Below are 24,394 nucleotides of genomic sequence, written 5' to 3' on the forward strand. Positions count from 1 at the left end.
AGAATAATGATCAGTACTTTCAGGAAAAAAGCAGGGTGGGACTGTATTGTTGGATCAATTAAAAAGCAAATAATACATGAACCATTATCCCAAGATATTTAACCCTCTATTTTTCTCTATTGATGCCAGGAATCAGAGCATCAGAGATAGTTTCATTTGATGGTGTTACAAAGGAATTGCAAACTTTATGTGTACTCTCTGCTTCTAAATTGTGCACATTCAACTGACCGTAGTTGTCCTTGGTGATACTTCCATTGCAAAAGTACTAAGACCCCGACTACTGACACAGTTTTTACTCTTCTCATTGTTGACATGAATGATCACTTTGCTTTCAGACTGTAAAAAGAGTACACAAAAACAAAATGTTACCAAAAATAAACAAAGATTGGATAGTAATAAATTTTATGCATTTATGAAATAAATAGAGTAAATGCTTAAAGTACTCAGCAATCCAAGCAATGCTATGGAGGAAGAAGCAGCTTCCATTATTTTGTTGATGACCGAGAGCTCACTTATGGTAGGGTAATTGAATTAGTCTAGTTTATAGAAATTGGACTAAATTTGGTAAGGATGCCAGCAAGAGTTGAAATTTACCAGCTTCTGGAGGGGGAAATTGACCATTTTCTTAGAGGTATGGCATAATTACCTCCATCTCCAAAACCTCAATTTGTCTTTTGGCAAAAACTGCATGAATGGTATCTATGTTTCTAATTCCCCGCACTGTACTACCCCCCCCCCCCCCCCCCCCATCTCACACTGCCCTGCACCTTGACAATTTTCCATTTTGGTGGGATAATGTCATTGTTGCGTCTGTCCTTGAGCAGTTTGGCCAAGGCACAGCTAATTCTGGACCACAAGTCTTGAGTGCTATGGTGAAGATGTTGTTGGAACCCACTGCCTTTAATGTATTCATTGCCTACAGTTGTTCCATGATACTAAGAGGAGTAAATCAGCTTGGCAAGTGAGGTGATATATTGCAGCATTCTTCAACCAATAGATCAGAGCATACTTTGCAGTCCTGCCTAAAGCAAGCTGCAAATGATGGTGGACAATGATGTTCCATCAGTCTGTAATTTGGAATTTAGGAACACCCAGAGTTTTACCTTAAACAAACAGGATTTGGGATTATGTTCTCCAAAAGCAAACATAGATTTAAAATTTCCGTAATTTTAATTTGAATTAAAGACTGCCAAAATCTACAGATGCTACAAAGTATTAGAAAAGTCAAATTAAACTAATAAAATGATAATACATACTTTATTTTCAATTACTGAAGTGATTAGTGTTTCAGTCTTGTAAGTGTATATCACCAATGCATTGTAACCCTTCATGGTTTTTGCTTCTCCTTTACTCATGACATTTTTGCAGATAATTGAATTGAGGAGACTTCCACCTGCTTCCAGATTGACCGGTGTCAGCTTAGGTTTGCAATCCTCTGCATAGATATTAACAACAAACGGACAAGCCTATACGAACAAAATACATTATTTTAATGAGAAATTAGAAAATAAAAACACCGATGTACTTAAGTAGATAAATAATTTGTATTTATGTGCTGTCTTTAATGTCAGAAACATCCAAAAACCTCTTCACAGAAGCTTAATTATGGGAATTGAAACTGACCCAAAGGAGGAGATATTAAGAAAGGTGATCGAAAGCTTGGTTAGATCTAGATTTTAAGGAACAGCATAGAGGAGGAAAGAATGAGTGTTGATGAAGGGAACCACAGAGCTCAGGCCCAATTGGCTGAAAGCAAAGCTACCAAAAGTTAGGGTGAAGAACTTAAGATGGAATATAATTTACTTGAGATGGAATGTAACTTGATAATAGAGGGTGCATTTGGGGATTAGTTTCTGAAGAGGGGTGATAATACTAGTTACAAGCTATGATCACAAAAATTTCAGTGATGTATTGGGATTCTGAATAAACAACTAGCAAGACAATTATGCAATATGCCTTTCCAGTTGCAGTTGACTCTCAATTGGGAGCTCAAAATAAATGTGTCTGTTATTAGTTAATGGCACTAAATTGAAACATTTAATTAAGAAAGGTACACTAGCACATTATGCAAAAACAAAATACTGCCAAAAGGAAATTTCTACAAATACTCAGCAGGTCAGGTAGCATTTAGGGACAAGGAGGAAGAGTCAATGACCCTTCAGCAGTACAAGCGCATCATAACCTGAAATACATATCAAATATAAAAGTTTTCTTCTTACATAGCAATGTGTGTTAAATAAACCAAGCAACAACTGAATTCCAGAATAAATTATACACCTGAAAGCATGAAAAATCTTGTACATTTACATTTTTCTCTTCTGGTAAATTGTGAGTAACTTATTGCTATTAGTCAAAATGAACATTCATACCTCTTGCATTTCCAGTGCTCTGTTGTAACCCATTGATTCAAGTGTTACCCAGAGATCTCCTGGATCACCTTCCCGATCATTGGCTTCCATCAGGTTCAATTCCATGAAACCCTGTCGTGTCAGTTGGTTTTTCTTTGTGTCAAAGTTTTCTGTGCAGAATGTGGAAGTATGAAGTGAATGTATAATTAATCATACCCGGTAAGGATTTGTAAAGCACAGTTATCCCAGGTTGCTATAATGTAACTTTCAGCAAACAGTTCAAACAAGCATTGCCAAAGGTGTTGAGAACATGTGACCCATTGAAGCTCTTAACCACAGCTGATACAACCCAAAGTCACTTGGATGTAATTTGAATAGCGGTAGCTAGAGAGGAATTCATTTTCATTCATAATCTTGAAACAAAATCTACATTAAAAATTTTGTTAGCCTTCTCTGGTCCCATGGAAATTGTTCCAGCATTTCCATTCTCTCCTTATAACTAGTTTCTTACCTTTGTGCTTTGCTACTGAATCTATGAAACATATGCTATAAGCTCTCTGTGGCTTTAATGACCAAACTGTAATGATAATCACAAAATAGACAAAATACTTTGGTTGCAACCTTACTCAAGTTTTGTGCAAAGTAACTGTGACTCTATTCTAATATTCCCATGCCTTTATTTGTAAAACCTAGTTAAAGCTTAGTGTTCATTTTTATGCCTTTAGTCATCTGCAATTGCACTTCCAAGGAACTGCATATTTGAACAAATAGCTTTGACCAAGTTTCCACTGAGTGTATGTTCTTATTGCTTGTTTCCCTTTGTCAAAGTGCACCACCTCATAATTAGCCACATAAAATTGCACCATCTATATGTTTGTTCTTTCTACTAACTTTCACAGTCCAACTCACTGTTTCCCTTCTTCTCTGGGTCATCAGCACATTTTGAGATTGTGTTTCCTGAAGCCATGCCTAGATATGTGAAAAGAGCATCGAAACCTGAGCACAGTTCTAATTATTTTCTGGTCTAAGCAGCACCCATTTTCCGTACTTTCAGTTTATCAGACAAATTTCCAATTTATAATATTTCCTTTAAGATCTTCTCTCTGAATTTTTCTAACAACTTCTAAAAAGAAACAATAAAATGACTTCTGAAAATTGGTTCAGAACTATTACATTTTCAGTGTGTGTGACTTGTTTTTAATATTGGCTATCCTTCAATCTATGGATTGTACAAATTGTGCTTTCTAAGAGTTTGTTTAAAACTCTTACTAGATTATTTGGCTTATTGTTACTCGTTTTTCTCCCTTTGCTGCTTCTCAAAAAGGTGTGTTACTCTTGCCTATCCAATGGTATAAATTGCAGATGCAAGGTAAATGAAAAACTGCAACCAGAATCTTTGTTTTTCCTCCTACAGAAACTGCACTGAAGCTTTCTAAATCTTTCTAATGTCTTTTTTTTAGATTCACATGGCTTCAATTTGCAAAATGAAAGGATCAAATGCTATCAGCTAATGCAATGGCATAACCTATCCAGAAATCATAAGTTTCAAACTTCTATTTTTGTTCACACTAGTTTCTTGCATTGTTATTTCTCAGCAATTCTTTCTGCTACACCGGAAGACATTTGCTCATTCTGTTCCTTATAGCTCTGGCACACCTAGACTTTTGTCTTCAAAATAATTGATACTACTTTCAACATCTGACTGATCATGCACTTCATAAAATCTAAAAAAATCTTAGCAGTACTCCAGACTGGAAAGTTGTACTTCAAGCACCACTGTAGAACTTGAGCACAAAATCTAAGTTGTTCATTTCAGTGCAGAGTTGAAGAAATGCTGAAGTTCAGAGGTGCAGTTTTTCTAAAGGAGACAGTAAAATCAAGCCCTGTACACCTCTAATCAGGTACCTGCAAAAGATCTCAGGGCATTATTCAAAGAACAAGGAAATTGTATCCCCATGTTCAGGCCAAAGTTATCCCTCAGTCACTGAAATAAATGGTATTAATGTCTGTGGGTCCTTGCTTTTCGCAAATTGGCAGCCCTATTTCTTACAACAGTGCCCAAGCTTCAAAAGTGAACTTAACTGGCTCAGACAATTTGGACCATTATGAGATAGTGAAAGCTACTATATAAATATAATTCTTTCTTGTTTGATGTGAAAATAATGATTTGGAAAGCAATCTAAAAAGCTTTTCCCAATTTGATTTCATAAGTTATCATTATCCTAGATCATCCTGGGATTGTTAAAAATTCACTGATGTGTTACATCTCTCTGAATTACATTTCTATCTCATTTCCAAGAACTTGTGCCCTGTAATGCAAGACAATTATGCACCTGTTGCTGAATTAAGTTTGGCTTTTATTGAATGTTTTAATTGGCTTATCCATGGTCAAATGAGGGAAGTGCACCAGAATTGGCGGATGGAGGGGAAAGGAGGCTGTGGGGGCCCACATAAGTAACTCAGGACATGTGCACATGTATGTTGCCACTTCAAAAATGATCAGATTTAAATATCTGCACATGCCCATGTGTAAGATTTGCAGCTGAGCAGCCAAATATGATTTTTTTTAATGTGTTTTTAATCACTGTCATGACAGAATAAAGAAAAACTGATAATAAGGTGTTTGACTAGAACAGATTAGCTGGGAATATGGGTTAGGACTCAGAGACAAATAGCTCAGTTTTGCTTGCATGATAACATTTACTTCAAAATATCTCCCTCTGGATCTTTTTAACCAAATATACTGTATTTCACATCACTATCGAATTGTTCTCATTCTTCTGCATCACTTAATATCCATTTTCTTTTCCACCTAATTTCTTCAAGATTGAATTTTGGACCCTATCATTATTGGTTCTGTTCAATGTTGTGCATCCATAACTAAACTATAATTATCCTTTCAAATTAATGCTGGTGATATCACTTATGGCTGCGCAATCCAGTTATTTTCAAGATTCCACAAGTTCTCCCTGTGAACATATTTAACTAAAAACTTTCTTGGTTTAATTGATTAAAACAAAGCCCATTGTTTTGAAAGTTTAATATACTGCAAATGCAAATATTATTAGTGCTGAAATATTTCTCGCACTAGTAGATTCTGTAATTGAAAAAAAACTAGAGTAATCCTTGGAATACTGAAATTATTTTTTGGATGATTGTTTTCTCTACTGCTTCTACAATTTCTTTCTGAAATTAAATATTGTGTAGTCTTCTTCTCAAATCTCACAGCTCTCATTGAGTCTTGATGCAGCACAAGTTTCAGAGAGCACCTATTCTCATAGCAGTCATTTTACGTCCATATATAAATAAGTATTAAAACTGAATACAAGCTGTAAGCCATTTTCTGTCAGTCACAATGACTCAGTGACAAAACACCCCCTTCTGTGCTATAATGATTCAATAAAACACTATCGGTTGAGGTTACCAAAGAGATGAACATACCAAATGCATTTTTACTGCTTCACATTCCCAGCTTTGCATATTTTTATTAGGAATCCAGGAACACTTGGAGTAAGTGAGCAGTGGGTAAATGCCACACAAAGTGTCAAAATTTTACAGGGTGCATCGCCATTCCAATCACTGAAGGCAATTTTGGGCCAATAATAATCTCTCTTCATTCCTTTTAATGCTTCCAACTGTCCACTACTAGTTTAAATGCTTTCTGTATTTGTACACATATCAAACAACCATAAACCCAATTTTTGGAGCACTGTTATTTCTTGTTTTCTATATCTTACTATTTAACTTTTTTTTATATCCTTAGCTCCAAGTACAATGTTGTTTTTAAATACTTTATTTGTTTTTTAGGATCTGGGCATTGCTGGCAAGGCCAGCATTTATTGCCCATCCTTAACTTCCCTTGAGAGGGTGGCGATGAGCTGCCTTCTTGGGCAATCTGATTAACGTGCTCCCATAGTGCAAAGTTCCAGGATTAAAGCCAGCAATTATGAAGGACCACTTCTGAGTCAGGATGGTCACCAACTTGGGGGTGCTCCCTTGCACTTGCCTCTCTTGTTCTTCCCAGTGGTAGAGGTTATGGGCTTGGAAGACGCTGTCAGAGCAACCTAGGTGAATAACTGGTTTAGGTTTCTGTTGCGATGGCTTAAATTTGTTATAATTGCACCATCACCCCAACAATTTTCTGCATGCAAAGGCCCTGAGGCCATACGTTGAGTTTCAATGTCTTCAGTAAACAATCTTAATGTAATAAGTCATCCAAATGCCTTGATCCTTGAGATTTTGTTTCTTTTCCCCCCTGTTTAATGCTGTTTTTTTCTGTTTACTGCTTAAATTCTTAAACTCCTTTTCCTGGACATCACTGACTTTTATTCATTTAATTTGTTCTAAAAGCACTGCATCCTTCTCCAAAGGATTTTCAACATTCATTCAAGCCCTTCATTCTAACACTGAAACAGCAACATTACATTTGGGAGTTCTGATTAGAATTGCAAAATTTAAAAAAAAACCCCAGCAATAGTTCAGAGACATAAGAGATTCTGCAGATGCTGGAATCTGGAGCAACACACACAAAATGGTGGAGGAACTCAGCAGGTCATGCAGCATCTGTGGAGGGAAATAAACAGTTGATGTTTCTGATGAAGGGTTTTGGGTCGAGATCCTTCATCAGGACTTCTGATGAAGGGTTTTGGGTTGAGATCCTTCATCAGGACTTCTGATGAAGGGTTTTGGGTCGAGATCCTTCATCAGGACTTCTGATGAAGGGTTTTGGGTCGAGATCTTTCATCAGGACTCCCGATGATGGGTCTCGACCCAAAATGTCGACTATTTATTTCCCACCATAGATGCTGCCTGACCTGCTGAGTTCCTCCAGCATTTTGTGTGCCCAGCAATAGTTTACTCATTTCTACTCATCTCTATACTTTATCCTCTGCGTCAGTGAGACTAAACGTAGACTAGGCGACCAATTTGCAGAGCACCTGTGACCTGCCTACAATAGCCATCCCAAGCCTCCAGCTGCATGCCATTTCAACTCGCCTTCCCATTCCCTGACCGGCCCATCTATCCTCAGCCTTCTCCACCGCTAGGATGAGGCTTTATGCAAACGGGAAGAACAACACCTAATATTCCGCCTGTGCACTGTTCAACCCAATAGTATGAATACTGAATTTTCCAATTTCAGGTAACCCTCATTTCCTGTGCTCCATTCTTTCTCTCCTTCCAATTCACCTCTGGTCCTCCCACTTTTGTTCCCTTTCCCATACTGCCCCAGCTCCATCACACATTTTCATTTGCCTCCCCTTCCTGATTCCATCCACCCAATACCCACACATTTCACCCACTGGATCCCTTCTCCTATCTGGTTCCATCTGCACTTCATCTCTCCCCTAATGGTCCCATTATCACTTTGCTCACTAATAGCCTTTGCGTTCCTGTTTATCACCCTCCAGCTACTGTCTCCATCTTCCCCCCTCCTTCCCCCACATGCCTCCTTCTGCCTATCATTTGCCTGCAAGCTAGTACCACTTGCCTGTGTTGCTGAATGTAGAATGTTCTGCATTGCCATCTCTGAGCCTAAAAATCTAAAATCAGCCTATTCGCTCACCACTATCAAACCTATGCAAATATCTGGCTTCACCAACTCAAGGATTACTGAAGAGTCCAATTTAATAATCCCAGTCATGAAGCTGGTGAAATTGTCAATTTACAAACTTGGCATGAAAAATAGAAGTAGATTTTTTAAAAAAATGAATGGTGATGATAAAAGTAGCAGCAGACCAATAAAGAACTAAAGAACAAGTGCCTTGATGCCTGCACCTTAAAGGTCCTTGTGCAAATTATTCAACGACTAATTAAGGCTCCAGCTTTTATGCATTTATAAAATGTATTAAAATTCTATATAATGACTACAGTGAAGGAAAATGAACAGCAACGTTTTGGGTTCATTTTATTGACTCTGAACCCTTTCATCCTAAACTTATAGTCTTAAATTTATGGATTTAGGTTTCTTCCATCAACTTTCTGAATGACCTTGCTGTCTGAACTGATGTGAAGAAAACTATAGGGCTGTCAATATCCACAAAATCATGCACAAATATAAGTGATCACTTTGAGAAACTACAGGGAAAATAATCAAGATTAAATCATTGAAACTTTCTTTATTTGGATATGGAAAAGTGATGATTTACTATGGGGTTTAGCCCATTTTCCCTGCAGACACAAAACAAAGTCCAGTTTAAGTGTTCCTACATATCCAGCTGGCTCTGAAATACATTGTTGGGTGAACCAACTTTCTTATTCTTCAAGCAGCTCTTGCTTTTACCATAAAATATTTATTTCAAATGACCATGCAATGTAAATGTCTTCTTTTGCTATTGCATGTTTGCGCACATCATTAAATATTTGGCCAAAGTTTTATTGTTGTAAAGAGAAGAAACTATCATATTGTGTTTCAAACAGATTGATTTAATTGAATTTGTAAATAGTTGATTTAAATTGGTTTGGAAATAAATGATAAATGACTCATTAAACTCTATCAGAAGATAATTCTCTCTAAAATAACAGACAAATCAGCGCTCAGATCAACATCTTAAAACTAAATACTGCATAATATTGAGTGTAGCACTTCAGACTTGTTGACTTTGTCTCTCTCTTTCAACTTATGTCTTGTACATGTCAAGCATTTTCTTTTTAAAGTTCTGATTTCATTTCATTATAATGAGTTTAAAGGCCAAATATTTTTCCTATTTTCAAATATATAAGAATTAGAAATAAGTTTCCCAAAACAAAGATATTAAAATATTACTGAGGTTATAAAAAGTTTATAGTGTAGTGGGGTGCTACGCACTCAGCTAAGAATGAAATACGCAGTCGGAGGTCTGAACTCGAGGCTGATTTATTTTTCAACTACCTGTGCTAGCTTTTAAACCCAATACAGATCCCGCCCTTTCTGGGAGGAAGTGACGCCCGCGGTACGTCACCGAACTGTTCCCGCATGCGTGCTTTCTCTCCCCTCTGTCGAAGGAGGAGGCCTGGCGCCATTTTGCTGGCGGCCTTCCTGCCGACGTGCGCTCTGTTCTCGGAGCTGGTTCGTTTGCTTCAAAGGTAGGTTGCTACATGACCACCCCCGCCGCCACCCCCCAGAACCGGCGATACCCCTCCGAAGTCCACAGTTTGGGACAGTTGCTGCTTGGGCGGTCTGCCTCTGCGCCGTGGAGCCTGAGCCTCGGCAGTCTGCGACAAGTCCACATGTGCAGGTTTGAGCCGGTCTACCGTGAAAACCTCCCCTTTCCCCCAAATGTCCAGAACATATGTTCCTCAGTACTTTGAACAGTCCCTCATATGGCCACTGCAGGGGTGTCCGGTGCGCGCCCCTTCGAACAAAAACAAACTTACAGTTCTGCAGGTTCTTGGGTATGCAGGTCGGGGTTTGTCCGTGTTGTGAAGTCGGTACGGGGGCCAGGTTGCTGAGCTTCTCGCATAGCCTGTCCAGGACTGCTGCTGGTTCTTCTTCCTGCCCCCTTGGGACTGGTATGAACTCTCCTGGAACGACCAGGGGTGCGCCGTACACCAGCTTGGCCGACAAGGTGTGCAGATCCTCTTTGGGTGCTGTGCGGATTCCCAGCGGGACCCAGGGGAGCTTGTCCACCCAGTTCGGCCCTTTCAGGCGGGCCATGAGAGCCAACTTCAAGTGGCGGTGGAAGCGTTCCACCAGTCTGTTCAACTGTGGATGGTAGGCGGTTGAGTGGTGCAAACGTGCTCCCAACAGGCTGGCCACGGCCGACCACAGGCTGGAGGTGAACTGAGCGCCTCTGTCGAAGGTAATGTGGGCCGGTACCCCGAAGTGTGCTACCCAGGTCGCGATCAGCGCTCAGGCGCAGGAATCAGCGGTGGTGTCAGTGAGTGGGGCCGCCTCTGGCCATCTTGTGAATCGGTCGACCATAGTTAGGAGGTACCTCGCTCCTCTCAACACAGGCAGAGGCCCCACAACATCCACATGAACGTGGTCGAACCTCCGTTAGGTGGGCTCGAACTGCTGCGGTGGTGCTTTGGTGTGTCGCTGCACCTTGGCTGTTTAGCACTGCACGCACGTTTTGGCCACCCACTGACCTGTTTGCGGAGCCCATGCCACACGAACCCGCTGGAGACCATCCGGATGGTTGTCCTGATGGATGGGTGCACCAAACCGTGTAGAGTTGAAAACCCGCAGCCGCCAGGCTGCTGGGATGATGAGGTGAGGTTGGCCGGTAGCTATGTCACATAGGAAGGTCCTCCCACCTGGGCCTACTAGGAATTCTTGCAGCTGCAAACCCGAGACTGCGATCCTGTAGCTGGGTAACTCGTCGCCCGCCGACTGTGCCTCCACTAGTGCTGCATAGTCCACTCCCTGGGACAGAGTCTGGATAGCTGCCTGGAGGGTGCGTCTGCCACAACATTGTCCTTTCCCGAGACCTGCTGGATGTCCGTCGTGTACTCAGAGATGTAGGACAGATGTCGCTGCTGACGGGCCAACCAGGGATCGGACGCCTTCGTGAACGCGAAGGTCAATGGTTTGTGGTCCGTGAATGCGGTGAACGGCCTGCCCTCTAAAAAGTACCTGAAATGCTGGATTGCCAGGTAAAGTACTAACAGCTCCCAGTCGAAAGCACTATAGTTGAGTTCAGGTTGCCGCAGGTGCTTGCTGAAGAACGCTAGGGGTTGCCAGCGCCCCTCGATGAGTTGTTCCAGCACCCCACCGACTGTCGTGTTGGACGTGTCCACTGTGAGGGTGGTTGGAACATCCGTTTTGGGGTGCACCAGCAGCGCAGCATTTGCCAAGGCTTCTCCGGCTTTAACGAAAGCGGCCGCAGCCTCTTCGTCCCAAGTGATGTCCTTGCCTTTACCTGACATCAGGGTGAACAAAGGGCGCATGACTTGCGCTGCGAAGGGGAGGAAACGGCGGTAGAAGTTGACCATACCGACAAATTCCTGCAAGCCTTTGACTGTGTTGGGGCGGGCGAAGTGACGGACTGCATCTACCTTGGCGGGCAGGGGAGTTGCCCCATCTTTGGTAATTCTGTGGCCCAGGAAGTCGATGGTGTTGAGCCCAAACTGGCATTTGGCCGGGCTGATGGTGAGGCCGAAGTCACTCAAGCGGGAGTAGAGCAGGCGGAGATGGGACAGGTGTTCCTGGCGAATGCAGCTGGCTATGAGTATGTCATCTACATAGATGAACGCAAAGTCTAGGTCACGCCCGACAGCATCCATCGGCCGCTGGAACATCTGTGTGGCATTCTTCAGGCCGAAAGGCATCCGGAGGAACTCGAACAGGCCGAACGGGGTGGTGAGCGCTGTCTTGGGGATGTCTTCGGGGTGTACCGGGATTTGATGGTATCCCCAGATGAGGTCCACCTTGGAAAAGATGCTCGCCTCATGCAGGTTTGCTGCAAAGTCCTGTACGTGGGGTATGGGGTAGCGGTCTGGGGTTGTGGCCTTGTTCAACCGACGATAGTCGCCGCACGGTCTCCAGCCCCCGGCTGCTTTCGGCACCATGTGCAGGGGGGAAGCCCATGGGCTGTCAGACCTCCATACAATCCCTAATTCCTCCATCCGCTTGAACTCCTCCTTCGCCAGGCAGAGCTTGTCCGGAGGAAGCCGTCGTGCACGGGCGTGGAGGAGTGGTCCCTTGGTTGGGATGTGGTGCTGTACTCCGTGTCTGGGTATGGCTGCCGTGAACTGCGGTGCCAGAACCGATGGGAAATCCGCCAGAATTCTGGTGAATTTGTTGTCCGACAGCGTGACAGAGTCCAGGTGTGGGGCCGGCAACTTGGCTTCGCCCAAGGAGAACATTTGAAAAGTCTTGGCATGTACCAGTCTTTTCCCGCGTAGGTCAACCAGTAGGCTGTGGGCCCGCAAGAAGTCCGCCCCTAGGAGTGGCTGGGCCATGGTGGCCAGTGTGGAGTCCCCCGTCCACCGGCTGGTGCCAAACTGCAGTTGCACTGTGCTGGTGCCGTAGGTTCGTATCGTGTTGCCGTTCACGGCCCTGAGGGTGGGCCCTGACTCCCTGTTGCGGGTGTCGTGCCCTGTCGGGGGTAAAACATTGATTTCCACTCCAGTGTCAACCAGGAAGCGGCGTCCCAATTGTTTGTCCCAGACGAACAAAAAGCTGTCTTGGTGGCCAGCCACCGTAAACATCAGTGGCGGCTGGCCTCTGCGTTTCCCGGGAACTCACAGGGCGGGCAACACCGGCAGGCTTCTGCGCCCCACCGCTGGTGGTAGAAACACCACTAAACGTTGGCTCCCTCACTGCTGCCTCTAGGTTGTGCGTGCTCTGTTGCCAGGCCTGGTCTGGTCTGCCGTTGGGCACGTGGCCTGTTTATCTGTGCGACAGACACCTCGCTTTCCCTCTTGGCCTTCCACAGCACGTCTGCCCGGGCCGCCACCTTCCAGGGATCACTGAAATCCGCATCAGCGAGTAGCAGATGTATGTCATCGGGCAGCTGCTCTAGAAATGCCTACTCGAACATGAGGCAGGGCTTGTGTCCGTCAGCCAGGGCCAGCATTTCGTTCATTAGCGCGGACGGTGGCCTGTCCCCCAAGCCATCCAGGTGCAGCAAGCGGGCACCACGCTCCCGCCATGAGAGGCCGAAGGTCCTTATGAGCAGCGCTTTGAATGCTGCGTACTTGCCTTCGTCCAGGGGCGACTGAATGAAGTCCGTGACCTGAGCTGCCGTCTCCTGGTCGAGGGAGCTCACCACGTAATAGTAGCGCGTGGAGTTGGAAGATATCTGTCGAATCTGGAATTGGGCTTCTGCTTGATCAAACCACAGTTGGGGCCGCAGTGTCTAGAAAGTTGGCAGTTTAAATGAAACTGCATGAACAGCTGAAGGGTTGCTCATCTTCGGTCCAAATCCGTTTGGACCGTTGGGGTCACCAATGTAGCAAGGTGCTACGCACTGAGCTAAGAATGAAACACGCAGTCTGAGGTCTGAACTCGAGACTGATTTATTTTTCAACTGCCCACGCTAGCTTTTAAACCTGACACAGATCCTGCCCTCTCTGGGCGGAAGTAACGCCCGCGGTATGTCATCGAACTCTTCCCGCGCGAGGGCTTTCTCTCCTCTCTGTCGAAGGAGGAGGCCCGGCGCCATTTTGCTGCCAACGCGCGCTCCGTTCTCGGAGTCGGTTCGTTCGCTTCGAAGGTAGGTCGCTACAATAGGAAGCATAAGTTTCAAGGATAGGTAAAATGGAAACAGATTCAAATAAATTCAAGACAAACATCCAAAAAATTGTTCTTCACATAAAAAAATGATCAGTATATGAAGCAGTCATCCAAGCAGTGAGACAAAAATGTTTCAGGTGGAAATATACTCTCTGTTGTATGTACTAACATATGAGTAGTAATGCAATGCACGTTGAACTTTGCTTTTGAAATTTGGTTCGAGGTGACAGAATTTCAGAAGCAGAGTTCAATGCATTTACATCACTGCTGTGTACACTTAGTGCATATAACAGGGAAGGAATTTCTTCCCCTGTATCTTTTTAGAAATAATTAGCTGCTGAAATACAAAAAGAATGACTGAAGACAGGTTGAATGATGTTCCTTGTCATAATTGTCTTGAAAATGTTGATTAGTAGGTTCCTAGCTTAATGCTTAAATTCTTTAAGTGATTCGATCCTTGCTCTTCAATTACTGGTGCTATCTTAGATAGTTAAAATCTTTGCTATTCTCTCCACTCTCTTTAGATTGGGCAATGTCTATTCAACAATATCTTGCATCAATAGATTATGGCAATTGATTTGTTACTACTAAGGTGCTTGTATATTCACTGCGTTCAAGATATTTGAACACAAAGTACTCACCCATCAAATCAATCAACCATCAACCACTCGTCACTATAGATGTAAAAATCTGCCATGATTTGTCTATGGATGTCATGCCACATTAAGTCACTTGCCCTAAATATAGACTATAGCATTTGCTTAGGAGACAAAATCTCTTCTACATGGTAGCAGATTTACCACTCACCTTGGATTGTCTTCAGAATCATTTAAAGATATACACTTACTAACAATGGAAACATAAAAGACTGCAGATGCTGGAATCTAGAGCAAAAAACATACTGCTGCAGGAGCTCAGCAGGTTGAGCAGCATCTGTGGGGGGAAAAGAATTGTTGATGTGCTGAGGCAGGGTCTTGACCCAAAATGTCAACAATTCTTTTGCTCTCAAAGATGTTGCTCAACCTGCTGAGTTGCTCCAGTGATTTGATTTTTGTTACTTATTAATCGTGTCAGATTAAACAAAATAACATTTATCAAAACCACCCAGAGCACTTGTAAAATATTCAAAGTGGAAAAATAAGTAATGATTATCAACATTTTCAGACTTTTAGCAAATCACTGATAGAGATAGTTTTAGAACTCATTCAGGAGAGAGTCTGTGATGTACCAAGATGAAGAATATAAAACTGGGAAGACTTCTAATAAGACAATATATTTAAAAACAAAATATACTAAAGGTTTACTACAGTATCCTTAGGAGATATCATAAATTTCAATGGAGAACTTGACAACTGAACTCCAGTAAAGTAATAACAAATATTTTTTAGGCCAGTTAATTACAAACTCTGCATCAATGCAAAATGATTTTGCTTTTGCAGTGACGTGAACGTTTAACATAGCTCAGGTATGAAGGAACATCAATCAAATTTTGGTAAATATGGATCATGTCAAGTATATTCACATTGTTCCACCTTCGCACTCATTAATTTATAATTGTAACTGTTGCAGAGTAGTTAAACATGACTCCAAGCATGGACGCATTATGTTTTTCCAAAGTTAATGAAAATGTAACTCTCTCCCATATGCCTGAATTTCCAGTTTTCTTGGTAGACAGCAACATGAATCCACCACTACAGCAAGACTCTGGCAATCTCGTATCACTCTGACGTGCACTCAACTTCAACTCATAACTGTTGTGTAACAACTTTCATTTTTACGCAATGATAGAATAACCCAAAGATACATTGTTAGTCAGAGTTAGGAAGTTATAAGAAATGGAAGTACTCACAAAGAAAAATCCACGGGTCACCAGGATGCATTACTGCAAAAAAATCTTACTTCACATGGCAATCAGCAGAATTTAGCACTTTATACACCCATGATAACTTTTAAGAAAACATTTTAAAAAATATTTGATAATGGCTACACTTTTACTTGCCTCCCTGTTCTCAGGCTTGTTCTTCATTCTTTGGATAAATCAGTTTCCCAGTTTCTGTTTAAATGCAGCAATATTCAAATGTCATAACTGCTACATAGAATTAAATGCAACCTTCTCAATTTTGGAAGTATGATGGATGAATACAGAAAAATAATCTAACACCCCCCCCCCCCACCCCACAATGTAAAAATGATAACTATCTTGTGCTGGATCTAATAGATGGGAGATGTCTGCTTCTTTAATGATGTCTCTAAGCCACTGAAAATATGCAGACACTCTTATTTGTCCCATTTCTTTCTCCTTATATCTACCCAGACCATCTATAGGAATGAGCAAAGGGTCCCAAACTTCTTTCAATGTTGCCCTAAAACTACCCATTACTCGGTACAAAATACTTCTCATTTTAACTCTTCACAATGTCTGAGACATTCATTGCTTCTTTAATGCTTTTGACTGACTAATGGAATGTGGTATTTCAGTATCTTCCAAAATATGTTCATAATTTAGATAATCTGAGCAGCTGTCATGAACATGTTTTAGGAGCTGAGAATTTTGACCAAACAAGCCCATCTCCTTTTGATAGATATCATCCTCATTGTCTTCCCATTCTTTCAGTGATTTCTAACTATATCTTGAACTGTCAGATACAATACTTTCCTGTAACAATATTTTGCTTCTCTCAAAATGAAAATCGTCAGCATAACTTCTATTGTAATTTTAAACTTTCATATTGTATTTAAACATACAAACAATAAAAATTTGCCAAAATTAAAATACTTCTGTTTAAAACAGAAAACATGGGAATTACCAAACTGTAAGTAAAATTGTTCACCTCACCTCGGCACATAGCCCAGGCTTCACTGTCACATTTCTCTCCACTGGTTCTCAACTCAAAGAAGTTATACTCTTCAAAGCTCAAAAGCCCATTGCCATCTAAATCAATGACTTCAAAGATGTCTGATAGAGCAGCCCTAATCAAAGGAAAAGAATCAAAATGTAGAGGTTGCATCATCAAAATACAGAATAATCCTTAACTACTCTGGTAGTTGCATCCTCAAAAACTCAATAGATTTTTCTCCTCAAGTGACTAATCATACGTGGTTTCTAAGCCCCTTGTTACTGCATCCCTAAAAGGTAGGAACTACCAAAATAAACTGAAAATACTGAACAAATGTCTTTAGTATATTATCTGAGTGCACGTTTCTCCCCTTGCCCATGGCTAGCTTGATTTGTATCGTATTTCTGTCTACAACTGGTCAAAAGAATTGCAGTGCCAAATGTGAAATAGTAAAGATTACCAAAGAATATCGCAACATTATCCAATAATTTTAATGTATACAAATAACCAGTTATCAGCTTGTCAGAGGGGTATATTTGAACTTCTGCCACTCTTGGTAAATAGGCTTATCCAGCATGAGTGTCCTGATAATGAGGGGTTAAACTAATTTGTTAACACATTTTCTCCTCCATGAGCTGAGTGTCCTGCTATGCATTTCCAACAGTTTCTTTTTTATTGACTTCTAATATTGATAATTTTTCTATGTTCTGCAAATGACAGCTTTTTCAAATTACCTATTTTAAGCATAACTTTTATTACAAGAAACTCTTTCACCTGAATTCCTTGGTGAGTGTTAAGTCACCATTTTCCCTGTGGACCAGCTTGGCCTCTCGGATCATTGATTTACTCCTCTTCCTTAATCTGCAGCCAGTACTGAATGGGATGAGATGATAAACTCCTGAACTGAGCTCTCCCTTCCATCCAAATCTCTGTCGTATGAAATTAAAACATAAACAAGATATTATTGTAATCCAGAATCAAATATTTTGCTTCACTCTGTGAACAGCTGTTTTTAAATCCACAAAAATTTGGTACTGGGTGGTAGCACAAATCATTCTTACAATTCAAATCTAGTTTGGCAGGTTTCTTTAAGTACAGCATAAAGCTTCAACATAAAAGAATCAGATCTCATTCCAATTTTGAAGCCACATCAAGAAAATTGCTCAACTTAACACTCCTGGACAATTTATTTGGAAAGAGCTGCTGGTATGTTGCATTGCTTAACGTGGTTAAGGCAAATTGCTTGATAGCACAAAGTTAGCAAATGCTTAATCTAGGGCTTCATACATAAGGAAATATGAATTTCATTTCTTTTCATGTTAATCACTACCAAGTTTGTGTGGGTCAGAGTCCTTCCTCACTAAAACAATTTTCTCTGCCACTTTATGTCTGTATCACAGGACCAACCTGCTTCTTGCACAAAGATGGGATTATTCCATTGTCCTGTATATCTACAGGATTTCTATAGGCAGCACAATTGTAAGGACCAGCAGCAGGTTGTGGCAGACATGAAGTGGGACTAAATGAGTCAATATCTGCTGATGTCCACCTCTGCTTTGGAATGCACAGGTGGAGCAAAATGGTCAGCTGTGTAATGCTACTGTTGCTATGCAAGAGAAAAGGAGATGAAAAAGCTGTCCAAGGCATCAGTCATTTGTTTGATACATGAGGAAAACGTAATGTCTGACACTTCAGTTGATCCTTGTGCGAGACTACATGTTGTTTGAAGAGCAAAATTGAGGTAACTGGTGACCTTGCCTTCCCCATGGCAGATTCATTCTTAGAGAATAGTTGGTTATAGTTGTTCATGCAGCAGATTGCAACTGCCTCTCAGCTGACACAGACCGAGACTTTTATTTGCTGGACACTGATGTGACAAGCTGGCAGATATAAATGCAAAATCTAGTTCTCGAGGGGGCTGATAACCCATTCTTCCCTTTCATTATACATGACACCCATCTGACTGCCATTTGAAGATAAAACTTCATTCACCTAGTTCATGTAAAAAATTAGAATAGCTTATTTGGCAAGTAACCTTTTTAAATCTTATTATTTGGCTGGTTTTTGAAATAAATCGATAATAGAAAATACTTTGATGTTTTAGAATGGCTTGATATTATAAGAAAATAAAAAAACAAAATTCTGGGTAAGATTACTTAATTTGCTATTGAACTTCATGTGGGAGAAAGATTACAAAATCCTACCCTTTAAAAAGTTCTAGAGTACTCCATTATGGGTTTAAAGGAGGCTCAGTTTCCCTTCTGTTTAAATTCACCTGAAATTGTCTTACACTACTCTGTAACATGTATTAAAAAAAGAAAATAAAGATGTGCTGGGGTAATAAAAATAACATTCAACAGTCTGGAAAATAAGAGTCATGTAGAGAAACAGCACCAAACAGGCCTTATGGCCCACCAAGTCCATGCCCATCAAGCACCCATTTTTACACTAAATTCTACCCAAACTCATTTTATTCTCCCAAAATTCCCATCCGCTCCCATGCCCAAATACCAACCCCGCCAGATTCCACCACTCATCTACAAACTAGGGGCCATTTACAGCAGCAAATTAGCTAACCAAACTGCATGTTTTTGGGATGTGGGAAGAAACCAGAGCAGCCGGAGGAAACCCTTCTGGTCACTATCTGCTCGTCGAGCACCAAAGTCCCAAGAGTGCTACATCAAAAACTGGCAGCGGGGGATAGAAGGTAAAATGAAACAAATTGAAACAGCAAGGCATAACCATGTTGACAGTAAGAAAAAAGATCACCTGAAACTGCTAAATTTAATATTAAGTCCCGAGAGCTGTAGCATGCCCAGATGAAAGATGAGCTTACATTGGGCTGACTGAAGCATTGTAAGAGAAAGAGGACAGAGAGGCAAGAATAGGACACTGGTTGTTATGGGGAACATGCTACCAGAGGAGGTGGTGGAATCAGATACAATTACTACATTTAAGAGAAATAAGCAAGGCATAGAAGGAAACTGTTCTAATGTGGGAGAATAGGATTAGTTAGATGTGCAAAAAGGTTGCCATGAACTTGGTGGGCTGAATGGCCCATTTCTGTGTTGTACAGATCAATAACTCCATGACAGAAAATTAAAGTGAGAGGAGACTGGAAGCTCAGGTTCACTCTTGTAAACTTAAGAGGTGTAAGGAGAAGGCAAAGGGCGCCCGGATAAAGAGCAGTCCCCTTGATGACTTAGGTATTGTGCATTAATAATGATGCCATACTTATGTGCAACAAATTTGGACCATACGCACACTAATTATCAACCCTTTATCTCTACATGTGTCAATGCATTAGTCATGAAATCCATATTCAAAGGCTTTATTTCTGTTAATAATTCTGACCTCCTTTTCCCGTAATTCTGTCGCACACACAACTTCCAGAGCTTCAGGATCACCAACATTCCTCAAAACGTATAATGCAGTATCCACGTTCATCCAGGGCGATAATTTTTCTGAGCAGTAGGAACAAGTGTAGAGTTACTGAGACTTAAAGACTGATCCATATGCAACAAAAAAGGTATTGTGTATAAAAAAAACGTCTTTTCTCTTCTGCTTAAATTTGTGTTGGAAGTATGTCATTTTACAATTGTTAAATGGATAAAGATATATTGTGTTGGGGAGAAGTTGTTTAGAATTCAAATAATCCAGGTTACAGCATGTTGAATAAAACATTTAAAAATCAATAAGGTGTTCAAAATGGTTGGGGAATCGTTTTAACATACTTTACAGGGGAATTATGAGGCAAAATTAGTCTGCTTCCATTTCACATCATAAATAGTCCTGTCTGAAATTCTGCAACCATACCAGGCTAAATTCATAAAAACCTGATGAAACTACAGAACACACATTTCTCATATTGTGAATGATTGAACTGGGTGATTGATGTGCTGCCATTACAAAGATTTGTGAGGCTGCACCTGTCAAACAGGAGGGAACTTCCTTAGGATTAGTAAAATATGTATTAAAAACTCTACATTTTTAAAGGTAACAAAATGTATTGCTCTGCACTCTTTTATGCTATTAAATAATACATTCACATTCATTTCATGCATTTTCCAACTAGAACAGTGAAATGCAAAAAAAAATACATATTAGTCAGTGTAACATTGTGCAGGCATTGAACCTGTAGTTACCAACTTTTTTAAAAATAGTTACAAGTTGGTAATTTGATTTCCTTTCGGCTAGAGATCGGCACCCATGTCCCACCTCACTTAAACAGCCATTCTTCAAGTTTGAGACCAGGACATGAGTGTTGACAATCATTTGACTCTCTGTGGCGTCACGACCCAATCTAATCATTTGTGTGAAAAGGCATGATTTGTTCTGCATACAATGTATAGGAAAAATCATAAACATGAACGGATTTATAATTTTTACCACACTTGGTGCTTAATGAAGATATTTATATTTTTGTGTTCACAAAAGTCTATCTGGCTTTAGTAGACTGGATAGTAATCACAAACATCAATCAAGCTGATATTTTCCCTCCCCGAAGTCAGAATGATGAGTTAAAAGAAAACGGCGATTACTAAGGAAGAAAATAGCTTTTCTGAATTATGAACACAGATGTAACATACGAGATGAGCTGCACAGACCAAAGTGACTCATCTCATTCTTACATTATGTTCTTTAAAAGGAAGAAACACAACACAGAGTGAAGTAGATGATAAAAGGTAGAAGGAGATGAATATATCATCACTCTTCTCTCAGAATTTATATTTTGTTGCAAATAGAGAGACTAACAGAAACACAAAAAGCAGCCACGTATTCCTGGGAGATGTATAATTACTAGATAATTACATATAGTGAAAGCCATTCAGCCCACATGTATTCATCCATCCATATAAACCCAAATACACCTTCACGGTTGCATTCAGCATTTAAGTAATTCCAGAGATTTACCTCTATTACTCTGAATTATGTTTTTCTCATTTGAAGCCATTTCTGTAAATATTATTCCCAAAAATTAAATACAGAGAGAAATATTGTCCATCAGTGAGTAGTTTGGTTTGTTTTTGCTTGAGATATCATCAGAAAGATGGCATACTGCTCACACTTTCTCTTGTGAATAGTTGGAGAAAATAGCCAAACAGAATATTTAATATTTTGTACTTATTCACAGTTTCAAGTTGATGCTTTTTGTCTTATATCTAAATGCACCCTTATTGTTGTAGTACTGAAAGACCTTTTATTGTTTAGCTAACTGCTAAGCTGTTTTCCTCTATATCCATCTGAGTATCCTTTTAAATGTGTTCTCCAGTTATTTATATTGATACAAATGTTATCTTCTGCTTCCTTTTTATTGGATTTTAATAAATTGCATTTCCCGATTAGGGATATGGGCCAAACACAGGTAAATGGGACTAGTTCAGGTTGGCAACTTGGTCAGCAAAGACAAGTGGGCCAAAGGGCCTGTTTTTGTACTATATAACTCAATGGTTCTATTATTTTACTTCTAGTGGGCTGGATTTTGCAGTGAAATGCCAGCAGCCACATATGGAATTGACACAATTTCCCTGCATAAGTGATAGCTAGTTTGAAATTTCCATGTATGTCAAGTTCCAAACGGACTGGCAGCTGGACTTTACCAATTTCCAGACTGTGCTCTAATAGCAGACTCATTTGGGAAGAAAAGGAATCTACTGGAAGTTGCAAGTGTTCTCCTCTTCGAGTTCAATGGAGGGGAATAATTGCGAGGGATTAAGGTGCTACTATTTCTATATTTCAACAGTTGAGTTTACTTAAATTGCTTTAACGTGTTTCAATTTTTTTGTTAAATGTTTCAAAAAACAGACAATTAAAAAATTGTACTACCATGGAATGTTATTTAATTGTCAGAAACATTCATTTTTCTAGGAGGTGAGATTTAGCCAGGAGTCAGATTTGTTTCAGCAGTTCTGTGTTATGTTTTCCTCATTTGAAGCAGTTTCCTTAAGTATTATTCCTACAATACAGGGAGAAATGTTGTCTGTCAATGATTGGACATGTTAAAGCAGGGCTGGTTCTGTCTCACCCACACAGTGGGACAGTGGGCCTGGCCACTGAGTTGAACATTGTCACTGGGTTTAGAGTTGAGACTTTACAGCAAGTTCTCAATGGAAGATGATAAAAAAGTGTGATTTGTTTTCATAGAAAAACAGCAATTTAGGCCGTTCACTGCTAAAAGGGTCAGTTACTCTGATTTGCATTTTTCTCCTCGAAAGATTCCCACATTTCACTGAATGTGATACTTTTAAGGATATATGTCTGACTCCTGGGTATTTCAAATTCATGGATGATTTCTAATTTTATCCTTATGTGATTACTGTGCATTCCCTGGGTGAATTAGATACCTGATCAAGGTACAATGTTTTATGAAAGGATTGTGTTCCTAGAAAACCACCTGTATCACGATTTTCTTTTTCCCCCATATTATAAATGGAGATGCATTCCAAAGGGAAGTTTTTCTCACAAAAGTAATGCCCCTGTGGGTGTGCGATCTATAGGCAAGGGAATTCTGATTGCATTGTGGGGTGAAGAGAAAGGGTTGCTGTTTTAATTAACTAGAAGTGGATGTTTATATTGCTTGATAAAGTATCATTGTGCAAGTTTCAATAGAAGACATTGCCTTGTCAGTTTCCAAAGCAAATCCCTCAAGTGGCCTTCTGCTGTGAACCGGCAGCCTATGAACATTGTTCTTGGTAAACTAGTTCAGTTCTCAGTACAGATTATGTGTCCTTTTTATTTCTTTTCTTCCCCCCATATAAACTCTGTAATAATGAATTTCCATTCCCCCCTCAAAATTTTTGGTAGTGATTTGTGAATTCCTTAAGGGTGAATTTCTGTTACCTGCATGATTACTGTGTACCCCCAGGGGTACACTGTAATCATTGTGCCCTCTTTGACACATCATGCATTATATCTTTGTTTGTAAACTTCTTATATTGATTGAAGTATTCCATTTGAATGTCTTTCCTCATCTTACTTACATGTAGCAAATCATTCTCCTTCAGTAGACCAACTAATCTAGGGCAGATATCTAAGTTTTTGTTTAAATTGTTTTCTGTATTAAAAATTTCAACCCACAGTAGTTAAGTTGTTGTAGAACATTTGACAAATTATACCTTCAGTTTGGCTGAGGTTTAATGGTCCGATGGTAAGAAAAATATTAGTTGCTTGCTGCAATTCCAGTCTATACCAATGACTAACAATTCCACCATCATCTTCTAGGAAAAAGCATCCCTTTGACCAAGCATGTTGCCAGTTCTAAAATGAAAAGACATAAATATGAAACATAGAAAGTTGACTTGAACAGCATGATTTGAACTGCACAACATGAATTTTTATTAATACTCATTGATTAACACAGACAGACACTAAACTAGCATTTTAATTTGAAAAATAATGAAGTATACTAAGAGAGGACTCTTGCAGATGTTTAGTTATTAGCTATATCAGGAATTTGATTCACTTAAAAACCATGCAAAATTCTAGACATACAGTACCCTACAGTTTTACATGAGTGTTCTCCAACCCTAGAGTCACAATTTAAAAAAAACAATGGGAATCACAGAGCCTTCACAATGTAGTTATAAGTTTGATTCTCTTCCCATTCCTTGCAGGGTTGTTTTGGGCATCACCAAAAACTTCCATCATGTTGAGGAAAAAATTGAGAGGTGCTGCAGTAAAAAATTTCTGAGTCAATTTCTGAGCAGGCATGAATGACTATCATTCAAAGCCTGTAAACTCGCATGTAACTTGCACATAAAAATCCTTATAATCAGTTATTAAAATATGTTGATCTGTTCTGAGGAAGTTAAAATCTTCTTCATCTTTAAAAAAATATATGTAAACATTTTGAAATTATATACTCAAATTGCTTACCTAGCAATACTCAACCTCTTCTCAAGACAGCCTGACTGAGATTGGGAGATACACAGACAGAAATGCAAAATGCTTGGGGCACAGACCTGTAATGTTTTAAAATCAATAGAAGGGAAGTTTTGGAAAAAGGCATTTTTATTTTCTAATCTTCCACAACAAAACAAAATGTGCTCAAG

The 24,394-nt window shown here is 40.2% G+C and overlaps 1 protein-coding gene across 1 annotated transcript in view; it reads right to left on the minus strand.

Annotated features, from left to right (window-relative positions):
* The window catches only part of efcab7 (EF-hand calcium binding domain 7), a 51,546-nt gene that overhangs the window by 6,285 nt on the left and 20,867 nt on the right, over positions 1-24,394 (minus strand). Inside the window, exons 7-13 of the mRNA XM_052011384.1 lie at positions 23,459-23,600; positions 19,698-19,807; positions 17,118-17,272; positions 16,343-16,476; positions 2,370-2,518; positions 1,257-1,466; positions 229-336 (exon numbers count right to left, since the gene is read on the minus strand). Coding sequence (XP_051867344.1) covers positions 229-336; positions 1,257-1,466; positions 2,370-2,518; positions 16,343-16,476; positions 17,118-17,272; positions 19,698-19,807; positions 23,459-23,600 — 1,008 coding nt within the window. The remainder of the gene's footprint in view (positions 1-228; positions 337-1,256; positions 1,467-2,369; positions 2,519-16,342; positions 16,477-17,117; positions 17,273-19,697; positions 19,808-23,458; positions 23,601-24,394) is intronic.

Source organism: Pristis pectinata, chromosome 3 (assembly GCF_009764475.1).
Source record: "Pristis pectinata isolate sPriPec2 chromosome 3, sPriPec2.1.pri, whole genome shotgun sequence".
Lineage (NCBI taxonomy): Eukaryota > Metazoa > Chordata > Chondrichthyes > Rhinopristiformes > Pristidae > Pristis > Pristis pectinata.